At 31.1% G+C, this 21,043-nt stretch overlaps 10 protein-coding genes and 2 pseudogenes across 12 annotated transcripts, besides 5 other annotated features; 2 read left to right on the top strand and 10 right to left on the bottom strand.

Annotated features, from left to right (window-relative positions):
- Window positions 1-505: 505 nt before the first annotated feature.
- TVAGG3_0124060 (protein of unknown function, DUF4108 family) lies at window positions 506-949 on the bottom strand (the record flags this gene model as incomplete). Its single annotated transcript, XM_001300454.1, has 1 exon — window positions 506-949. One exon carries the CDS (start codon window positions 947-949, stop codon window positions 506-508), a length of 444 nt encoding a protein of 147 aa, XP_001300455.1.
- Window positions 950-2,201: 1,252 nt separating this feature from the next.
- On the bottom strand, window positions 2,202-3,292 carry TVAGG3_0124070 (uncharacterized protein; the record flags this gene model as incomplete). Its single annotated transcript, XM_001300453.1, has 1 exon — window positions 2,218-3,189. One exon carries the CDS (start codon window positions 3,187-3,189, stop codon window positions 2,218-2,220), a length of 972 nt encoding a protein of 323 aa, XP_001300454.1.
- A 241-nt stretch (window positions 3,293-3,533) lies between these two features.
- TVAGG3_0124080 (ankyrin repeat and SOCS box-containing protein 4 family) lies at window positions 3,534-5,335 on the bottom strand (the record flags this gene model as incomplete). Its single annotated transcript, XM_001300452.1, has 1 exon — window positions 3,614-5,335. One exon carries the CDS (start codon window positions 5,333-5,335, stop codon window positions 3,614-3,616), a length of 1,722 nt encoding a protein of 573 aa, XP_001300453.1.
- Window positions 5,336-5,698: 363 nt separating this feature from the next.
- Window positions 5,699-7,110, top strand: TVAGG3_0124090 (protein deneddylation; the record flags this gene model as incomplete). The annotated part of the gene is made up of 1 exon (XM_001300451.2): window positions 5,699-7,099. One exon carries the CDS (start codon window positions 5,699-5,701, stop codon window positions 7,097-7,099), a length of 1,401 nt encoding a protein of 466 aa, XP_001300452.1.
- A 783-nt stretch (window positions 7,111-7,893) lies between these two features.
- On the bottom strand, window positions 7,894-9,207 carry TVAGG3_0124100 (proteasome regulatory particle assembly; the record flags this gene model as incomplete). Its single annotated transcript, XM_001300450.1, has 1 exon — window positions 7,894-9,207. One exon carries the CDS (start codon window positions 9,205-9,207, stop codon window positions 7,894-7,896), a length of 1,314 nt encoding a protein of 437 aa, XP_001300451.1.
- A 340-nt stretch (window positions 9,208-9,547) lies between these two features.
- TVAGG3_0124110 (P-P-bond-hydrolysis-driven protein transmembrane transporter protein) lies at window positions 9,548-9,916 on the bottom strand (the record flags this gene model as incomplete). The annotated part of the gene is made up of 1 exon (XM_001300449.1): window positions 9,690-9,905. The coding sequence occupies one exon, from the start codon at window positions 9,903-9,905 to the stop codon at window positions 9,690-9,692; it is 216 nt and encodes a 71-aa protein (XP_001300450.1).
- An 18-nt stretch (window positions 9,917-9,934) lies between these two features.
- Window positions 9,935-10,184: a mobile genetic element.
- A 153-nt stretch (window positions 10,185-10,337) lies between these two features.
- Window positions 10,338-10,922, top strand: TVAGG3_0124130 (uncharacterized protein; the record flags this gene model as incomplete). Its single annotated transcript, XM_001300448.1, has 1 exon — window positions 10,338-10,859. One exon carries the CDS (start codon window positions 10,338-10,340, stop codon window positions 10,857-10,859), a length of 522 nt encoding a protein of 173 aa, XP_001300449.1.
- Window positions 10,923-12,426: 1,504 nt separating this feature from the next.
- Window positions 12,427-12,945, bottom strand: TVAGG3_0124140 (RNA polymerase II transcription regulator recruiting protein; the record flags this gene model as incomplete). The annotated part of the gene is made up of 1 exon (XM_001300447.1): window positions 12,427-12,945. One exon carries the CDS (start codon window positions 12,943-12,945, stop codon window positions 12,427-12,429), a length of 519 nt encoding a protein of 172 aa, XP_001300448.1.
- A 1,270-nt stretch (window positions 12,946-14,215) lies between these two features.
- Window positions 14,216-14,619: a terminal%2Cinverted (terminal inverted repeat of MuDR-N3_TV transposon ID:TVAGG3_0124150).
- Window positions 14,216-15,932: a mobile genetic element.
- A 313-nt stretch (window positions 15,933-16,245) lies between these two features.
- Window positions 16,246-16,450: a terminal%2Cinverted (terminal inverted repeat of Maverick-1B transposon ID:TVAGG3_0124160).
- Window positions 16,246-21,043: part of a mobile genetic element that runs on past the window's edge.
- TVAGG3_0124170 (uncharacterized protein) lies at window positions 16,451-16,771 on the bottom strand (the record flags this gene model as incomplete). Its single annotated transcript, XM_001300445.1, has 1 exon — window positions 16,451-16,771. One exon carries the CDS (start codon window positions 16,769-16,771, stop codon window positions 16,451-16,453), a length of 321 nt encoding a protein of 106 aa, XP_001300446.1.
- On the bottom strand, window positions 16,916-17,442 carry TVAGG3_0124180 (annotated as a pseudogene). The gene has a single exon. A coding segment is annotated over exon 1 (527 nt).
- On the bottom strand, window positions 17,668-18,435 carry TVAGG3_0124190 (annotated as a pseudogene). Its single transcript has one exon. A coding segment is annotated over exon 1 (768 nt).
- TVAGG3_0124200 (uncharacterized protein) lies at window positions 20,695-21,042 on the bottom strand (the record flags this gene model as incomplete). The annotated part of the gene is made up of 1 exon (XM_051223669.1): window positions 20,695-21,042. One exon carries the CDS (start codon window positions 21,040-21,042, stop codon window positions 20,695-20,697), a length of 348 nt encoding a protein of 115 aa, XP_051108655.1.

Genomic DNA, 21,043 nt, shown 5'->3' on the forward strand with positions numbered 1-21,043 from the left:
CAAAACATTTACGAAGAAGTCTTGACAAAACATTTACGAAGAAGTCTTGACAAAACATTTACGATGAAATCATGACAAAACATGAAAACATATATAATTTGTGAAAAGCTCCTGGAAGACCTCCGAATAAAAACTTCATTTATGTGGGCTAGAAGGGGCGCAGCCCCTGGAAGACCACCCCAAGAAAAAAAAAACTTCATTATATCATTCATCCTCAGGGCTAGAAGGCACGAAGTGCCTGGAAGCCCCACTTCCTTTTTTTTTTTTTTTTTTTTTTTTTTTTTTTTAAAATGTTTAAAGTTGATGGATTCAAAATTTCAAAAATAAAAGGAGTGGTTAGTTTGAAATCTATTCCTCAATCAAGAATCACCTCATTAATGAAAATTGATGATTTAACAAAAAGAATAGAAATTATTGAAGAGCGAATAAATCAAATTATTGATTTCATAAATCATGACTCGTTGAGCCCGGGTCCTTAAAGCTCAAGGTACAAAGTGCCCAGGACTTAAAGTCCATCACTGAGTTCAAGGTTATATTCATCAAATATTTCATTATTAAATGCAACTTCTGCTAGTTTATTTATTTTTTCAATACGATCATTTGAAAGTCTATCGTTTAATTTTTTCTGAAGTTTTTCATTTTCTAGTTCTGAAACTTTATTTGGATGATATTTAAACCCGTTAAATTCTTTTTCCTCAGTTTTGATCATTAATTTACAAAGAACTTTTGTGGTTGGAATTTGTTTAAACCATTTATCATTAATATTTGTTATATATTCAATATCTGGAATTAATTCCCAAATTTTTGCATTTTCAATTAATTTATTATCAAATGCAAAAGCAATAAGTTTAATATTAAACTTACCTTTATAATATAAACTTTCTACATAATCATCGAAATAAACATCTACTTGTTTAACATTTTCAAGAATTGGTGAAAGAGCATCCATTAATTGATTGACGGTTACGAATCTTGATCCACTCATTTTCATACAAATTAAAAAATAAATTATTCAAAAATGTAAGACATGAATTTTTAAAGTTTATTTTTCATTCATGAAAATAATTATTTCTAATTTCTTTTACTCTCTCGTACATACTAGATTTAAAGAATTCAGAACTTTTACCATAATCTCCTAAATGTTTTCTTATCCCTAACGTGTGCCAGTTATTATATGAAACTGTATAAACTTTATCTTTATCTTTACACCTTTCATCACTTCCAATATATTTATATTTCAATTTTGATTTAGCATTTTCATATTCATTAACGTTTAATAATTCACAGTCTTCCTTTTTAAATAAATGTTTTATGTATTCAGGATTTAATACTCTACGTTTATACGCTCCTAACTTAGTTCTAAAGGTTTTTCTACAAAATTTAGGAATTCCATCCTCTTTAATGTCATCAATGATTTCCATTTCATTATTTTCAATTTCTTCTTCTCGTTTATGAGGTCTTTGATTATGACTCCATTGATTCCATGAAATTAAATATTCTTTATCATTATATTTATACCTCATTAGCTTATTTTGGCTTTCATATTCATTTAATAATTCACAATCTTCATTTTTAAATTGAAGTTTAACCCATTCAGGATTTAAACAATGTTTAATTAATCGTGGAATATCTGACATCATCTATATATAGCTTCTTTTATAAAAAATAAAAAAATAAATTATTTTAAAATTAATGTTAATTTTTTAAATGTGTTTATAAATTATATTTTAATGCATCGTCTATATATAGATGTAACAAAAAAAGTCACACAACCCGCACTCATATACTACTTTGAACAGGTCACTTCAAGTTGTTGGCTTCTTAGTTAATCTAACTGAAGAATCATTGATATATAAAATGATTTCAGGTCTAAATATAACTCTCTAAAGGTAGATGCTAAACTCATTTAAATGCTGTAGCAAGATACATTCGAATAGAAAGAACACGCCTGCCAGCATTAACTAAACAAGCATATACATGGAATAAAGGAGAATCAAAATTTAATTTAATGGCCAATTCATGCATTATGACCTCTCGATTTTGTAACTTATTACAAAGATTCCAAGAAACATTTTACTATTATAAAATATCTATCAATTCGAATTTATTTGAAATTCAAAATTTTACTCAAAACAACGTGAACTATTTTATCTAAAACAGGCTCAGAAAAATGTAAATTATATAAATATTGAAAATTTTAATCACACATATAAGTTTTTATTCACAAGGCACCAAAATTTCACAAGGGACAGTCATAACTTGGCCAAAAGAGTTCTTAATCTTCCAGTAGTCGCCAATTGCTTCAATAAGGAAGAATTCTTCTAATTTAGAAATTTTCATTTCTCCGTCATTGATTTCCATTGAAGATCTGACTCGTAATGTTCCTTTCTCTGGCTCTTCTTTCTCATCGTAATCCCAATCAGGTATAGGAACTTCGCATTTTAGGACAGATTCAGCTAATGGAGCTGCAAAGAAGGAATTATCAACTTCTATGACTGATTTGACAATGGATGCTGTCTTAGGAGATATTCCTGATAGGTAATTATCGATTTTTGCGAAAATTTCATCGCGTTTTTTAGAATAATCAACGAAATCACGATAAAACTGATTATAATTATTTTGTAATGCTACTGATTTTTCATTCAATACTGTGAGAGCTGCTTTCTTTGTTTCATTTGCGATTTGTTGAGTTCCTTTCGCTTGGAAGACCGTTTGCTCTAATTTTTTGTAGTGTTTATTGTAGGAACGAATGCTCTCTTTGACTACCTCTAATTGCCTATAAATATTATTCTTTAATAAATTCAAATCATTAATGAATGAAACAGTTTGATTGAACGCTCCATCTTTAAGAATAAGGACTTGACCTTGATGTATTTTCGATATCTTTTTGGCAAAATCTTCGAATCTGTCAGCTTCATTCTTTTTTCCGATCATTAAAGTTCTAAATATGTTTGATTCTGGAGGACCAACGGCAATTTGATTTGTTTTTGGCGTGGAAGAGTTAAAAATGGATGCAAATGATCTATATGCTTTTTCAATTGCGAGTAATGTTTCGTCAATTTGTTTCCAAAGCAAATGCTCGTTTTTAAGGTAGTTAGACATGAATGTTATCTCTGGAAAAACATCATCATCGAGTAAGTTAGTGGGATTTTTAACAAGTTGTTGAGATAATTTCGATGATTGATTCATTTGTCACTTTTTTCAAATTATAAAAATAGGAGAAAAAGAAAATTCAGATAATTTCATCTTGCTCTTTATGACTAAATACCACAGCTACACCACACTAGGGCAGAGTTTTTTCGAGGCCTCTTATCAAATGAGAGACTTGTAGATAGATATTCTATAAGTGATTGTATAAGTTATGATAGATTCTTGTAAGTTTGAAAGAATAATCAAAGATTTAAAAAACTAAAAACCCAGAGAAATGTATAGAATCAGTGAAGAAAATTGAATTATTTTTTATTTATAATCAAATCAATCTTCGAAAATATCAAAAAATAAAGAATATTATCTTATGTAAGAACATTATTTTTTGGCACCACGCGAAATGAGAAATTCGACTATTTCTTTCCTATTTACATATGCAGCAAGTTGAAGTGCTGTTTCTCCACTTTTATTTTTTTTCATTGATATTCACACCATGTGAAATTAGAAGTTCGGCTGTTTCTTTACTATTATTCCGTGCTGTTTTATGAAGTGCTGTTTCTCGATCTTGATCCTTTTCATTGATATTCGCACCATGTGAAATGAGAATTTCTGCAATTTCTTTATTATTATTCCGTGCTGCTTTATGAAGTGCTGTTCTTCCATCTTGATCCTTTTCATTGATATTCGCACCATGTGAAATTAGAAGTTCGGCTGTTTCTTTACTATTATTCCGTGCTGTTTTATGAAGTGCTGTTTCTCGATCTTGATCCTTTTCATTGATATTCGCACCATGTGAAATGAGAATTTCTGCAATTTCTTTATTATTATTCCGTGCTGCTTTATGAAGTGCTGTTCTTCCATCTTGATCCTTTTCATTGACATTCGCACCATGTGAAATTAGAAGTTCGGCTGTTTCTTTACTATTATTCCGTGCTGTTTTATGAAGTGCTGTTTCTCCATCTTGATCCTTTTCATTGATATTTGCGCCATGTGAAATAAGAAGTTCGGCTGTTTCTTTACTATTATTATATGCTGCATAATAAAGAGCGGTTTCTCCATTTTGATCTTTTTCATTGACATTCGCACCATGTGAAATAAGAAGTTCGGCTGTTTCTTTACTATTATTATATGCTGCATAATAAAGAGCGGTATCTCCATTTTTATCTTTTTCATTGATATTTGCACCATGTGAAATAAGAACTTCGGCTATTTCTTTACTATTATACAAAGCTGCAATATGAAGTGCTGTTTCTCCATTATTGTTTTTTTCGTTGATATTTGCACCATGTGAAATGAAGTATTCGGTAAGGGATGTAATACCAATAATAGGTGAATAAACAAAACATTTGTTTATATCATTAGTTTGATCGAAATAAACTAAAAATGATTCAAGATTATTGTAAAATCCACAAATTTCTAAATCAATATCGATATTGTATTCATTCATCAAAAATGTGACAAAATCAATGTTGTGTGAAATAATTGCATATTCCATACATTTTTCATTTGGTTTTTGATATTTGAAACATTCACTCATGATCTCTTTGTTTCCACCTAAAAATGATAATTCTAGACATCTTTGAGTGATTTCTGAGTTGAATTTCGTTCTTAAGAACTTGAAACAATCAACTGCTCCATGGTAACAACATAATTCAAGTAATGAATATCCTTCATAAGAATCTGGATATAAATCGCTTTTAAGTTTTTGATCTTTATCAAATCCATCGATTCCAGTGAATGTGATGAATTTTTCTAAGTCATTATTCATAATTGCTCTGTATATTGTATTTTCTGTGTGAATATCAAGATTTTCAAAATCATCTTTTTCGAAATCAAAAGATTTGTCTATTTTAATTCCATGTTCTTTATAAAACAGGATGTTTGAAATATCAGAGATTCCCTTGACTTCTTCAACATGATATTCATCAGAAAAGAGTTTGGCAAGAAATAAATATGACTTTGTATAGCGATTGTTATAGGGAATGATTTTTAAAATGTCTTTTATAATATCTTTGGGTGGATGTTTATTGGATTCAATCAATTCTGTTTTGATCATTTTGAAAATAGACTTTAATTCTTCTTCTTTTTCACTTTTCAACTGATACAACGAGTTGTATATATCGATATAGTATTTGTGGGTGTTTCTTAGTTCACTGTATTTGTTTGGATGAATGTCTTGGTTGGACATTAAAAATTTTTAAAAAGGACACACATTCCCGTTTTACTATATAAAATACTATTTAAATTAATTAGAAGAAAAAAAAATCTATTTTATAGATGTGGAAAACAATGACCACAAAGATTTCGGATATAAAATTAGAATTTTGATTAAATCAATAGATATAAAATGATGCAATAACAATATAAATGTCGATGGCAATAGAATTTTCATCAAGATACTTGTATTATTCAAGAGTTTTTTTTTACAAAGCTACATCCTTGTACAAATCGATGGATTTGATATATTTTGCTGATTTGAAAAATTTAATTCAAAAACATGACACAAAATTACAAAAAAAATTGACTTATTTTGTAGGGGAATAAAAAAAATATGAGTGACGAAGAAATTATTCTTGATGATGACTTTGGAGAAGCTGGTGGCGATGATGGCGATAATGGTGATCCAATAGATGACGGAGATAACGAAAATGAACATGAAAGATCTCCTGAATCTTTGTATGAAGACGCAAAAGACAACATTAGTCTATTAGATGACTCAGAAGTTATAGATATGTTCTTAAATCTATACGCTAAAATCAAAGATAACCCAGAATATACCAATATTAAGACAAAATCACTTTCACATGCTTTATTGTTACTTACACAGAACGATGATAACCAGAAAACAGCCGAAATCCTTACCGAATTCCTTGAGCTTGCTAACAATAACGAAATCTCCTCAAAAAGGTTCAATAATCGTTATCAAGCTGCTTTATCCCATAGTTTGCACAACGAGTCCACGTACAAGACTTTTTTGGAAGTCTCGACATCCAAGATGAGCAACAACCAGAACATGATTCTCTTTCTGGACATAAAATTACGACAAGTCGAATTAATGTTGTCTACAGGAAATGAGCAAGGTGCCATTTCCATTATCGAAGATGCCCAACAGTACATTCCAATTCCACCAAATTCAGAGGATAAAGATATGTGTAACGTTGCATTAAAATTATTGTCAATTCAAATGGAGATGTCTCTTGCGGAAAGTGATATACAAAAAGCTATCGGATACTACGACCTCATTTGTCAGATACCAAACGTTTCTAAGCCAACTTTACGCATATCTGGATTGAATAAACTTACAGAGGGTCTACAGTTATTCAAAAGCGGAAAATACTTATCAGCTAAGGACATACTCTTTGAGTCCTTCAAAGATTTTAACAACGTGGGCAACGACAGGCGACTTTTAGTACTTCCTTATTATACTCTTGCTCTTATGATGACTCATGAGCGTTCGATCAACACATTCAACAATCCGGAGCTCCATGTTTACAAGAACCATCCTAAAGTGGCTCCTTTGGCCCAATTATACGACGCATATCTTAATTCTAACTATTTGGAGTTCCTGAGTAAAGAAGAAAGCGGGAAATTATCATTTACTGACAGTTTCTTCATAGAGAAATTGGATGATGTTAAATTATTTGTCTTAAAATGCAACGTTTCGGTTTTGGCAAAGCCATACTCTAGGATATCTATAGAAAGCATTGCAAAGATGCTTAAAGCAGATCCAAATGAAGTCAAAAATGTCGTTTTCGAACTGATCGAAGAAAATCCAATAAAACCACCAGAAGAACAGTTCAACATGAAATACGATGATGTAGAAAACACGATTGTTAGATCAAATTCATTTGTTCCAGACAACATCACTGCTTCCACCACTCAACTGCTTTCTGTAGTTGAGAAACTTGCTGACAACTTACTCAACAGAAGTATATCAATGATTACTGATTAAATATACTGTTTATTTAAATAAGAGTACTCTTTCTTACCGTCGATAAAAAATTCCAAGAAATTATTTTTTTGTCTATGGAATGCTATCAAAACATGATCGGCACCATTCAAATTGCTGGCAAAAATGTCAAAAAATAAGCGCAATAGGGTATCATTTTTATTTAATTAATAAATAAATACTTAATAACTAACTGTTTATGATTTTATCTATTTCAAGTATCTACAATAATCCAAAGTAGTAAAAAATTCATATTATATATATATATATTTTATGTATTTTATAAATTTCATCGCAAAAGAATCAGTTGAAAAATTGAGAACCTCAGTGTATACTTTTTGACATTGCCAAAAAATTTTTTGTATACTTTCTGACGAACAGACTCTCAGAAAGTGCTCAAACTGCGGTTTTTAATTACCGCACTTTTTTTGGCGATACTTATATAAATATCCTAGAGTTTTTTATATAAGTATTCGTTTCCTGAAAATTGAGCCTGCTGCTTTGTGAAGTGCTATTTCTCCATCTTTATCTTTTTTTATTGGCATTTGCATCATGTGAAATGAGAACTTCTGAAGTTTCTCTACTATTTCCAAATGCTGTATTATGAAATGCGGTTTTTCCATATTAATTTTTTTCATCGACATTCCCACAATGTGAAATAAGAAGTTCGGCTGTTTCTTAACTATTTCCAGAGAAATGTATAGAATCAGTGAAGAAAATTGAATTATTTTTTATTTATAATCAAATCAATCTTCGAAAATATCAAAAAATAAAGAATATTATCTTATGTAAGAACATTATTTTTGGCACCACGCAAAATAAGAAATTTCGACTATTTCTTTGTTATTTATACGTGCTGCAATTTGAAGTGCTGTTTCTCCACTTTTATTTTTTTCATTGATATTCACACCATGTGAAATAAGAAATTCGGCTGTTTCTTTACTATTATACAAAGCTGCTTTATAAAGTGCTGTTTCTCCATTTTGATCCTTTTCATTGATATTCGCACCATGTGAAATAAGAAGTTCGGCTGTTTCTTTACTATTATACAAAGCTGCTTTATAAAGTGCTGTTTCTCCATTTTGATCCTTTTCATTGATATTCGCACCATGTGAAATAAGAAATTCGGCTATTTCTTTACTATTATACAAAGCTGCAATATGAAGTGCTGTTTCTCCACGTTTATCTTTTTCGTTGATATTTGCACCATGTGAAAGGAAGTATTCGGTAAGGGATGGAATATTAAAAATAGGTGAATAAACAAAACATTTGTTTATATCATTAGTTTGATCGAAATAAACTAAAAAGGATTCAAGATTTTTGTGATCTCCACAAATTTCTAAATTGATCTCTAAATTGTATTCATTCATCAAGAATGTAACAAAATCAATGTTGTGTGAAATAATTGCATATTTCATGCAAACTTCGTCTGGTTTTTGATATTTCAAACATTCACTCATGATCTCTGAATTTCCGCTTAAAAATGATAATTCTAGACATTTTTGAGTGATTTCTGAGTTGAATTTAGTTCTTAAGAACTTGAAACAATCAACTGCTCCATGGTAGCAACATAATTCAAGTAATGAATATTGAGCGAAAGGATATGGATATAATTCGCTTTTAAGTTTTTGATCTTTATCAAATCCATCGATTCCAGTGAATGTGATGAATCTTTCTAAGTCATTATTCATAATTGCTCTGTATATTGTATTTTCTGTGTGAATATCAAGATTTTCAAAATCATCTTTTCCGAAATCATCAGATTTGTTTAATTTAAACCCATATTCTTTATAAAACAGGATGTTTGAAATATCAGAGATTCCCTTGACTTCTTCAACATGATATTCATCATAAAAGAGTTTGGCAAGAAATAAATATGACTTTGTATAGCGATTGTTATAGGGAATGATTTTTAAAATGTCTTTTATAATATTTTTGGGTAGATGTTTATTGGATTCAATCAATTCTGTTTTGATCATTTTGAAAATCAAATTTAATTCTTCTTCTTTTTCACTTTTCAACTGATACAACGAGTTGTATATATCGATATAGTATTTGTGGGTGTTTCTTAGTTCACTGTATTTGTTTGGATGAATGTCTTGGTTGGACATTAATAATTTTTAAAAAGGACACACATTCCCGTTTTACTATATAAAATACTATTTAAATTAATTAGAAGAAAAAAATCTATTTTATAGATGTGGAAAACAATGACCACAAAGATTTCGGATATAAAATTAGAATTTTGATTAAATCAATAGATATAAAATGATGCAATAACAATATAAATGTCGATGGCAATAGAATTTTCATATATAATGCATTAGCAACATATTGAATTTTAATATTTTGAGTCTTCTCAGACCATTCATCTAAGTAAGAGCTTAGATATAGAAATTTAACTAAATTATTTGCCTGATGAAAATATAATAAAAAAAATGGAAAATGAATCTCTTTTTAATTTTGAGCCAAAACCAAATTATTTGTGTTATCGACAAGACTGTGTGTAGTGTTGTAAGAGAAATATTTCGAAATTTCTGTAATATCTAAGGATTTATTATCATATAAGAAAGAAACTTGAATAAGTTATCATTTATTGGCCAATGCCACCGATGATAACGTTGTTGATAGGGTAAGCGATAACTTTGAAGATGAAGCCAACAGATCCGAGAATAAGAAAGCCAACAGCTGAAGCTGAAGCAGAATCCTTAAGGACCTTTGTAGATGGAAGTGTGCAGCGCTTGAGAACCTTAACGCAGGACTTAACGAAATTAGTGGCTGGGGCGGCAACAATATCGAGAGCTTCCATTCACTTTTTTTAGTTTTTGTATAAAATGAATGGGGTCATAATTCATCTAATAACTCGATGAGTAAAAAATAAATCCAGGTTTTCTTGATATCATTATATTAAGTGAAACATATGTGGCTGATAATACTATTAGAGTACATGAAAGGCTATAGTTTTTGATCAGATAAATTTGATAAATTCCAAAACTTTTATATTTCAAAATTAAAAAGCTCACATGCATTTAAATGGAAACGAAAAGAGATTGTTGTTATTAGAACTAAGTTTTAACATCCATTATTTTTTTTTGTTATATCGAGAGTACTTTCAAAAGAAAATATTGATTTTTGATTTAGTAAATATGAAATGTTATGATGCATATTATAGATTTGTTGTGTAAAGGAGATGAAATGAATAAAAAATTGAAATTGTGATAGCGAAATAACGAGCAAAAAAATGGCGGAAGCGAATGCGGAACAGCCACCGGCTGAGGGAGAGCCACAGGAGACTCAGTCGGCGAAGCCAGAAAAGAAGCCAATTCAAACTAGAAAAGAATCTGAGCTCGAAAAACAGAAGAAATTAGAAGAAGAAAAAAAGCAAAGACTTGCTCAACTCAAAAAACAAAAAATCGAGGAGGATAGGAAAATGGCAAAGATGAGAAACGAAATCAGACAAAAACAAATCGAAAAAGCGAAGAAAGAATTTGCAAATAATCCTTTGGCCGAAGATCAAGTCGCCATTTACGATCGAGCGATCAAGCGTGTCGAAAAACGTAATATGAGGCGTGAATCACCTAAGAAGACAGCTAAAAGTGCTCACCATACACAGTCAAAACCTGTTGAAGAAAAACCAGAGCAGCAAGAAGAGAACAAGGAGCAAGAACAGCAGGAGCAACCTAACGAACAACCACCGGAGCAGCCAAAGGAGCAACCCAAAGAGCAGCAACCTCAACAACAGCCAAATAAGACTACTGCTTAAATTTAAATTTTTTGTTGGCATTATAATGGTACTAAACTATGTAAAATCATTTATCTTTTGAAATACTGTATTTTCTTTGATTATATTTCAAAATCATTAAAAATAAAAAAAATTAATAGATGCAAGAAAATATTGGACTAACTAATGAACTTATGATTACATATATGCGTGATGCGTATAATTTGTTTTGAAATCCAAAAATAAGAATCAAATTTTCTTATCTCGTCAAAACAAATGGATCAAAGGGTGATAAAATGCTACAATTGTGCAATTTGCCAGTTTCAAATTGAAATTAATATATTATCTTTCTAATGAAAATTATTTAAAAACTGCATATAGATCGTTAAATATTACTGCATACTTTTTTATATAACCAATAGTAATAGATCACATTTGAATAATCATGATTTACTTTTATATTCCCTGAATTTTTTTGACGACCGGATAATCAATATTCTTCAATGTTAACTCTCAAATAGAATTACTTACTTGCGTACAAAATGAATGTTATTGTTTTTATTCTACGAAAAATCTGAGTTCAAAATATTTTCGTCATATGTTAAACTTTTTTAAATAATAAATGAATATTATAATCTAAATATTTATTCTTCTGTTGCATGCTAAGAACAGTCATAATGTAAACCTCTCAATTTTATTGTCGTGGGAAGTATCTCAATTCCTTCAAAAAAATTGAAAAACTATTTAATTTTAAAAATATAATACTTTTAATTAGTTAATTAATTGGAGATATTTTTTAAAAAATCACTTTTGATAATACTCTTGAGAACTTTAATTAAAAAAATATATTCAAAAATATCCAGGATATCAAGAGGGAATTGTTCCTTATGAGGTATATAGTTATGATGTATACCTCATAAGGAACAATTCCCTCCTTAAAATGAGAAAACTTGTTCGAAATTGTTTATCATTTCGAACAAGTTTTCTCGTTTTTAATAGGAAACTAAAGGCTATGAGGCACTGATTATATATTAGTGCCTCATAGCCTTTAGTTCCTAATAGATAGCTGGGGAACTTTCTCCAAATGATAAGTTATTCAGAGAAAGTTTCCCAGCTATCAAGAGGGAATTGTTCCTTATGAGGTATATATTTATGATGTATACCTCATAAGGAACAATTCCTCTAAAATCGTAGACATTTTTATACTTATTAATCAACCATTCAAAATCATATTCCTCTGAAAAGTTATTTTATTAAAAATTTAGAATTTTAATAAATATAGAGTTTGAATTTCATACAATACCTATATATTTTCAATAATGGAATTTGAAAACCATTCTCAAAAGTTCTCAGAAAACTTTTTTTCATTAATTTTAAGAAATCTGAGTATTAAATTAAGTGATAAATTCGTTTGACACTACTTTAATTTTTAAATTCAAAAAATTATATGTGCTTCTTAAAATGACTCAAAAAAATTTTATTATAAAATAATATATAATATTAAAAATCCCACAACATTTTTTTACTTTACATAATCGTACTTCCTCGACGATTAATTTCCACTCAATTTCTATTGTTGACCGAACTTAGCATGCAACACTTCAAACATTTAAAATGTGAATAGTTCTGTTCCATCATTCCATAAAGGATTTTCAAACTGATCTGCAAGTGAATCAAGGCCAATCTGATTCAGTATGCGATCAAGTACTTCATCGGTATTAATTTCATCATTCAATTTATAAACACTATCATTTGGTTTAATTGTTTCAAGTGTTTCAATATGTGTACTGCTATTTGAGTTTAACAACTGTTGTAATCTACACTTGACTGAGTATTCATTCCTATATGCAAGGAATCTGGCAATTTGAGCATAGTTTTTACCAAATTCTTTCCATTTTTGTAAGATTATTGAATCCTCATCTGATGTCCAAGCACGGCGAGAATTCTTTGGGGAGTTATTCCTTTTCCATCTATCAATGCATTGTCTGACATTCCTGCCTGGCATCATTGATGCAATCTGTACCCAATTGTGTGTTCCATACTTCTCTATGATCTGTCTCAGTCTCTCATCTTCCTCTGGTTTGAACTTCGTTGGGCGCTTAAGCATGCGATCTTTGAGACGTAGCATAATACTGAAAATGAACTGTAAAACAGTTTCTTTGATTTATTTTCAACAGAAATCAACATTTAAAAAAATCATCAGTATTTTAAATTGTTCATGTTATCCACTTTTCATGATCATTCAATAAATTGAATTTTAAAATTAACTAGCTAAAAATCTATTTTCCCCCACGTTTAATAATTTTTTTGATGCAAGATTAATTGTCTGACCAATTATATTTTAAGGAGTATCATTCAAAATTAAATGAATATCAAATAAAATAAAAAAATATAAAACTCTAATATTAGTTGAGACTAGCGCTTTCTAGTATTTTTATTTTAATGGAGTAATTGTAAAATATTCATGTTAATTGAAAATAACCAATTAAATGAAAAGTCATATTGAAACAAAAATTTCCCTTTATATTAATGAAGAATTATTCTTTTGCGTTTTTAAATATAATTACAAATTGGCTTCAAATTGAGATGTTTTCAATTTTTCATGATTTTAACGATGAGAAAAATCTCGTTGTTTAACAGTTTTAACTTGTTTTTCCTATTGTATGTATACTAAGATATATGATGTTAATGTTTTTAATAATATCTATATTACAGATATTTTCTTTTGTTTTCAATTTTGATAAAATTTACGATATATCAGGTATTGAGGAATGAATTTTGACCGCTTCCTTATGATGAAGATAAATGTTACAATAATGCTCCGTGACTCTGAAAATTCAATCGTATCCAAATTTTATGTCATAAGTAATCGTTGGTGACCCATTTATCTCATGTTTTCTTTTAAAAAACTGCATTAGTTCATTGATCGGTCTTGTTTCTCCATGAGAGATGTCAGGTTATCTTATCTATCGTTGAACAACAAAAAGTTTTTTCTTTTCTCCTTGATTTCTTCATTCGTATTTGTATTTATGTATTGCTCTTCTAGGAAATATATTATAACAAGTATGACTATGTGCTAATTATTCTTGAGACAATGTTCAATTTGGGGTATTATTATTGTCGTATGCATACTATATACATAGATGGAATTGATGTTCTTCCTTTATTTAGGTACCAAAACATGCTTGAAAAATCTGTTTTTTAGACGACAATGATAATTTTGTCACTTTTTCCAGACGACAATAAAACATCCTCGTTCAAATTAATGGGAGATATGAAAACTGCTAAATAATGCTTATTTAACAATTAGAAACTATTTAAAATAGGATGAAAATTTAGAAGAGCTAATATTTATTTGAAACCATTATCATCAAAAAAAAATTGAGATTTCAAATCAAGGTGAGGTTTTTTGTGATATGGAAAAATGTTCGTTGCTCAATTATCTCACTATTGGATGGACTTTTATCGAGCGAAATTTTGGCTGTAAAGACAATTCTGATATTGGTAACATGGTGATAAGAACAAATAGTCAGTTTGCATGGTTTATGATGAGATAATTTCGATTTAAAAAAAACATAAAAATTGATTTTAATGAGCAATTCACTGGTTAAATCATGAATTGATCATGAATAATTTTTTTTCGAAATAACAATTATAATTTCATATTCATTATAAGTTGAAAATATATCATAAAGACTTTATGAATGATAAATTCCTAAAAAACAAGTTAGTTTGTTTCTGAAAATAATAATAATAAAAACCAATTTAGACCCAAAAATTTTTGGCGGGATAATTGAGATGTTTAACAAAAACTGAAAGGTGTCATTATTATCTATGACCAAAAAGCAACTGACCTAGTCTGGATTACAATATTCGGTTCATCAAACCGCCAATTTGATGAATCAAGCCAAATTGTAACTGACCTAGTCTGGATTACAATATTCGGTTCATCAAACCGCCAATTTGATGAATCAAGCCAAATTGTAACAAACCAGTTGTTGATTGCATGGTATCATTCATCGAACTGCCAATTTGATGAATTACATTTCTTAGTCATCAAAATAGTGGTCATGTTACTATTCGTTAGGTTAAATTACTTTAATGCCCATTCAAGGAAGTACATGTCAGTTACAGGGTTTATAGTTTTACTCAAATTGAGTAAACCTCTTGGAAGCAATTACCACAAGAGCCAAGACTTCTCGTTTACAGACTTTGAAAGCCAGGAAGGAGCCAGGTAACAATAATGGGCTCTCTTATGATATTTTGGGATATTTATCAACAATTTGAGTTTCTACCTATTGTCTTCAATGAGGATTTTTTAGGCCAGAAGTACAATACCTGTACAGTCTAACTACTAGGGCAATGTAGTCAAACTGTGCACGTATTGAACTTCTAAGGCTATTATTTATCTGCTATTGACATCATTCTTTTACATTACCGTCCTCTGGTCCTTAGAGGACCATAGATTCTGAAATTACTTGTGCAGAGCAAAGTTCTTCCGAGATCTCTCTATCCTTCGTAGATCTCGGAAAAACTTTGCCTTAAACTACCGCATTAATGTTTCCTAGTATTCAAAGAGCTATGAATTCTATAGTTGATCTTATAAGGTAGAGTTTTTCCTAACTTTCTCATTCGTTGAAAGGTTTTCAACAAAGCTATACCTTAAAAATCTGTGCTTGTTATATCTGATCATTTGTGTGTTAGGTAAATTTATTCCACTAGAGCAAATTTTTTCCGAAGTTTCTCATTCGATGAGAAACCTCGGAACAACTCTTCAATAGTGTAATGAATTTGTGGTATTTGTCCTGCAAACAGCGAGAGAACTTGTCTGTAATTCGTTTATGATGAAGTTATCTGGATGTCTCTCAGATGAGGAAGGAAGTCCAGAAAACTTCACCATAAGTTAATATATACTTGTGTATTTCTATGACTCTCTTCACGTCAGAGAATGTAAATTTACTCGAATAGGGCAAAGTTCTGCTCAAGTTTCTCATTTGATGAGAAACCTCGGAAGAACTTTGCCCTAAGGTAATGTATATGTGATTGTTGGCCCGCAGAGAAACAAGGAATCTGTTTGTATTTCGTTTATGGTGAAGTTCTCGGATGTTCTCTCAATTCCCGAACCTGTTTTCGCAGAAGTAAAGAATATATTAGTGTATTTGGAGCCGAGTCGGTTTCCAAGTTCTTCTGGAGCTTCGAAAAGTGAGTTGGCCATATCAGTTTTGTTAATTACGACGACAATCTCGGGTTTTTCATTGTTTTTCTTTAAGACTTCTATCCAATCGTCTATTTTTTCAATTGACTGATAGTCAGTGTAAGATGCCACAATTACTGCAACATCTGTATCGCAAACAAATAAAGGTAAAAGCTGAGCATACTTTTCCTGTCCAGCAGTATCCCAAAGGCATAACTCCGCCTTGGTTCCTTCAGTTAGTATACATATCATGGGTACGGCGGCACTGCGCGCCTCCTTACCCATTATATGTGAATTTGACACTTTACGAAACCGTTAACGTATATTTTACAACACAAACGACAACACTAACTTAACCTTAAATATTTACAAAGCCACCAACCACTTCACCTCACTAATGTTTTCACAAACGACTTCACTACTGTAAAAATAAACGTTCTCACTTACAAAAGTATTGCAACTCCTCCCATTGCTGTGCTTCATATAACAGCTCATAATCTTCTAACTCACTTTCTTCTTCATATAGGTCAAAATCACTGTCATAGTTTATACCTGTAAGTTTTGACAAAGCTAATGAAACACGCTTACCGTTTGTATCATATGCTTGTATAAACTTTCCATTATGCTTGTAGTCATAAACGCTCAAACTAACTTTACCCTTTCTCCCTCGTATCTGATAGAATGTATTTTCACGAGGAACGAAGAACAAATTCTTGAACTCATGACCGTTGTAGTTTGTTATCTCAATAGTTTTCGTCATTTATATAAAAATAAAATAAAAAATAAACTTAAAAATTAATGATATCACCACCCTCACACGTATGAAAACATAGCACAAAAATAAATTTAGGTGAAGTGGTGAAATCTCACCTCTTTTTTCACCCGGTTTTTCACCCTGTTGAATTCATTGCTTTATAACTCTCTTCCTTGGTTTCTTTTTAGTTGCTTTCTTCACGTCTGTCTCCAACTTGACTGTCTTTCTTCTTCGGCCGTAATGATACCAGTTACTTCCACCAGTCAATGGGTCAAATGGTCTTTCGTAAGGGTTTCCATACATTCCATAGGGACCATACGGAAGAACTACTGGTGGAGAAGAAACATTTTCTTTAGTTCCATCGACTCTATTTAAATGCATTGTTTCACCTTTCATCTGGTCATTAAAGTCTTTTGCGTGTTTTGCAAACTCATCGTCCTTTCCTAAAGCATTTTCTGACTCAGTCGCAACCAAATTGGATGCTTTATTTATGAGCCCCATTTTATTTAATCTTAACTTCTTTGCAACCCAGCCTCCAATCTTTCCTTTTTTGCATCTAATGTCTTTGAAACCCTTCCTCCACTCATTTTATTTACTGCGTCATAAGCTCCAAGTGCTTTTGCTCCAAATGCTAATGCTTTTGTTCCCATTGCGCCTAAAGCTGCCCAAGCTACCATTTACCCCATATTAAAATCATCTCTCTTCAATATTATCTCATAAAAGTTCTCGTTACTGGAGAAAGTCAATGAAACATAAGCGTTCTCACAGGCTTCGCCCTCACCGCTTTGCGGTCTATCTAACTTATTTCTTATATCATCTATACGCTTCAAAATGTCTGAACAATTGCTAACATCTTCTACAACAGTTATTTCATCATGAATGACCTTCAAGAACAAACTCATTTAATATGCTATTAAAATCATCTCAATAATGAGTCCATCCTTTCCATCTTTAGGTAGCACAACATCTTTCATTGAAGAAGGTTCAACAAGTCTTATGTTAAACTTACTGACAAAGTTTGTTATACTATAATGCTTTGGCGGCGAATACATATAGTTTGAAAGACATAATATAGATTCTTCAGCAAATTCACTTATACTGGATTTTATAACAATGTTCTCACGAGACCAAATGCCACCAATTGACAATCTTGTAAGCAATCCTGCTGAACCTTCTACTGTAAACGTCGATGGTAACATTCCACGAAGGTCATCTATTGACATCTTTGAGTCACTGAATTTAAAGATTTTCTTAAAGCAATCGTCATTATCTAACCATGCAATAGCTTTGAAGTTTTCATTCGAATATACATCTGCTTCATTAAATGTAAATCCTGACTTCTTTGCAGAGATGACTTTAAAATCTATTGAGTTTGTTTCAAAATTATATGCTATGGTAACTTCTGAAGGTAATGGATGCCCTTCCGCAGTCAGTTGTTCTCTCACTACCGTTTGAAGCTTTGTGTTAAAAACTTTCATGTCATCTCCTGTGTCTAGGTTCACATACACAGCAACAGGGAAACTATCTTGCTTCTTTGTTTCATCATTATATCTCAAAACATTAAAGTTCTTCAAATAATATTGTTCTTCCTGCTGGAATACTTCGAACCTGTCTGATTTCAATAGCTTTCTCACCTCCTACATACTCTACCCAGTGTCTTGGATATTCATAAGTATACTGACTTTCTTGAATTTTGGTTGGTTTTCATAAAATAGTATATCTTTATACTCTTGTCAGTTAGACTCGGTGCTATGTTCTGAATATTTAATTTTAATGGAGATAAAATGAAGCATTTAATACATGATGTCGATGAAGACATGAATGAAACTACAGACAAACTTAACTCTTCTCTTATTCTTCCTTTCAGCAAAGATTATGAATTCTGTTCAATGGTGTTTATTTCTATTGTGGAAAGATGGGCTCAGGTAAGACATTTAACCTCATTCGTCATATACTATAACAGAGTTTAGGAAACGACTCTTACTATGAACCAAATCATTATATCAGCAACTTCAGACTCTATGGACTCAACAGCGAAAACATTTATGTCAAAAGTTCAAGCCTCTATCGTTAAAGTTCCAGACAGTGAACTCATTGAATTTCTTCACAATTCGACGTAAGAGAAATATTATGCCATCGTAGAGTTCATACAGTCAGGAATGCAAAAGACTTCTGAGGAGATGGAAAAAATTATTGACAAACACCACGTCAATACTCAGGAGTTTACGATATGAAACGACTTACAAACTACATTCTGTCAAACTTTCAAAATAACCCCCTTCAAAAAGTATCCTTCAAACACTCTGCTCGACGACTTCGCCGGAAAAGGTTTAGTGTCAAACAGACTCAACTCTTAGCTAACATCATAACTAAAGTCAGACATTACCACTTAACTGTAGCAATACTTATGCAAACATGGCGTTTTCTTGCTTTAAACATAAAACGTCTCATAACCGACTTCGTTATCTTTCAGGTTTTCTCACGTTATGATATTGAACTCATTTGGAAACAGTCAGGTATAACATTATTTTGAAGAATTTGGAAAGCATATAAGTCTCTCATCTCTCCGTTCATACCTTGAGATTCATATCATGACTAATACCATTAAAGTCAAAATATTCCATGGGAACGAACCAACATTGTTTAAAGTTTAACCTTCATTGACTGATGGTAAACAATTCCATGCATCTCTGTCGCCATTTCTGTTAATATTTTTGCTGTCATTCATATATCCACTTCCCATCCGTTAGCTTTTGAGGATATGCGTTAGAATAGCTGTCTTAAATGAGGCTTTTCACCTTTGAGAGCATAAACTTTATAACTTTCTGCATACTTTATGTTTGAACCTCCTGAGCCATCATTGACATAAATTTTTATAGGCTTCCACCTTTGTTCATATTCCTGCTTCTTCCCTTTGCTCTTTTGTTCAGTAGTTCTACATCTTTATACACAGCTCTGTCTCAGTGAATTCAACAATATTTTCATTCGTTAGCTTTACATTCAAACCCTTGTCGAGTATATTGTTCATTTCATACATATAAAAGGTTTTTATTCTATATGAAATGAGAGCAAATCCATCTTAGCTGGTGCCGTTAATGTTCCAATTGAACCAACATCAAATGTTGACTCACGAACGACAAACAATATTGTCATAAAGAACTATAGTTCGGAGTGTTTGAAGAAAAAGAACCAGATCTTAAGTCGGTGAATTTAAACACAGCTTCAAACGCTAATGCTACATCAGATGTTAAGTTAGAGTATCCACCACTGGACCAAGTTCTTTCAAGAGAAGCCAACGACAACCTTACACAAATGTTCAAACAAATCCTTCAGATAACGTAGACCATTACTTCTTCAGTTATACAACAATTTTACTCAAAGACGATAAGAAGCTTTTGACAAATCTTATAAGTAAGAACCAATAATTCTAACAAAGGAGGACCTTGAAAATGTTATCTCACGAATAACAGGGAAAAATGTGTCATTGACTATCTCGACCCTGAAATCGAATGCTGTGGTCAAACGCCAATATTCATGAAAATAGGTAACATCCGCATCAATTGAAAACCAGGAACTAAGGAAGTTGAGTTTAAAGTATAAATATTCGAACGAGTATACAAAACTATCTACTGACTATAAGCTTTGTTTGAAATATGTTTTAGTAAATTAAAGCAGTCAGGAGGGCTCTTGAGCCATCTTGGCGCTTTGCGCGTCAGTCAAAAAATTTCAAGTTAGCAATTTGTAATATCTATCCAAAACTTCTTCAACAGTATCGAACTCATCTTCATAATGCAAACCTAATCTTATTGACTTGGTGCAGTTTTCACTAACACAATATTTTTCTGTTCTCTTGACTGACATAACTAACTCATTTGTTTCATCAAACAGCAACAACCAAAGTTCATGACCTAATACATAACATTCATACTTTATATTTTTAGCTCTGAGTTCTCTTGTAAGCTGTTGCATTTAATATTTTCTAAAAAGTCAACTTCAACAGTCATTCGCACTGGTGCCTTCAGTTCTACAGGCTCTCCTTGAAAGTCAACAAGTCTGAATTGCATGTCTTTCAAATTATGAGGACTAATGCGAACCCATTTACCTAAATGAGTTGCTATGACAGGAACGTTTGGAATGAACATTGAATTGACTGCATAACAGAAAGACTTATATTCTACTGAACCTTTACTATTAACTCCTGAAATACCTGTGACATTAGCTATTTTTGACTCAATGTACAAACAATTACCATAACATACGTATGGAACAGATTTCATC

The sequence above is a fragment of the Trichomonas vaginalis genome, chromosome IV (assembly GCF_026262505.1).
Source record: "Trichomonas vaginalis G3 chromosome IV, whole genome shotgun sequence".
NCBI lineage: Eukaryota > Parabasalia > Trichomonadida > Trichomonadidae > Trichomonas > Trichomonas vaginalis.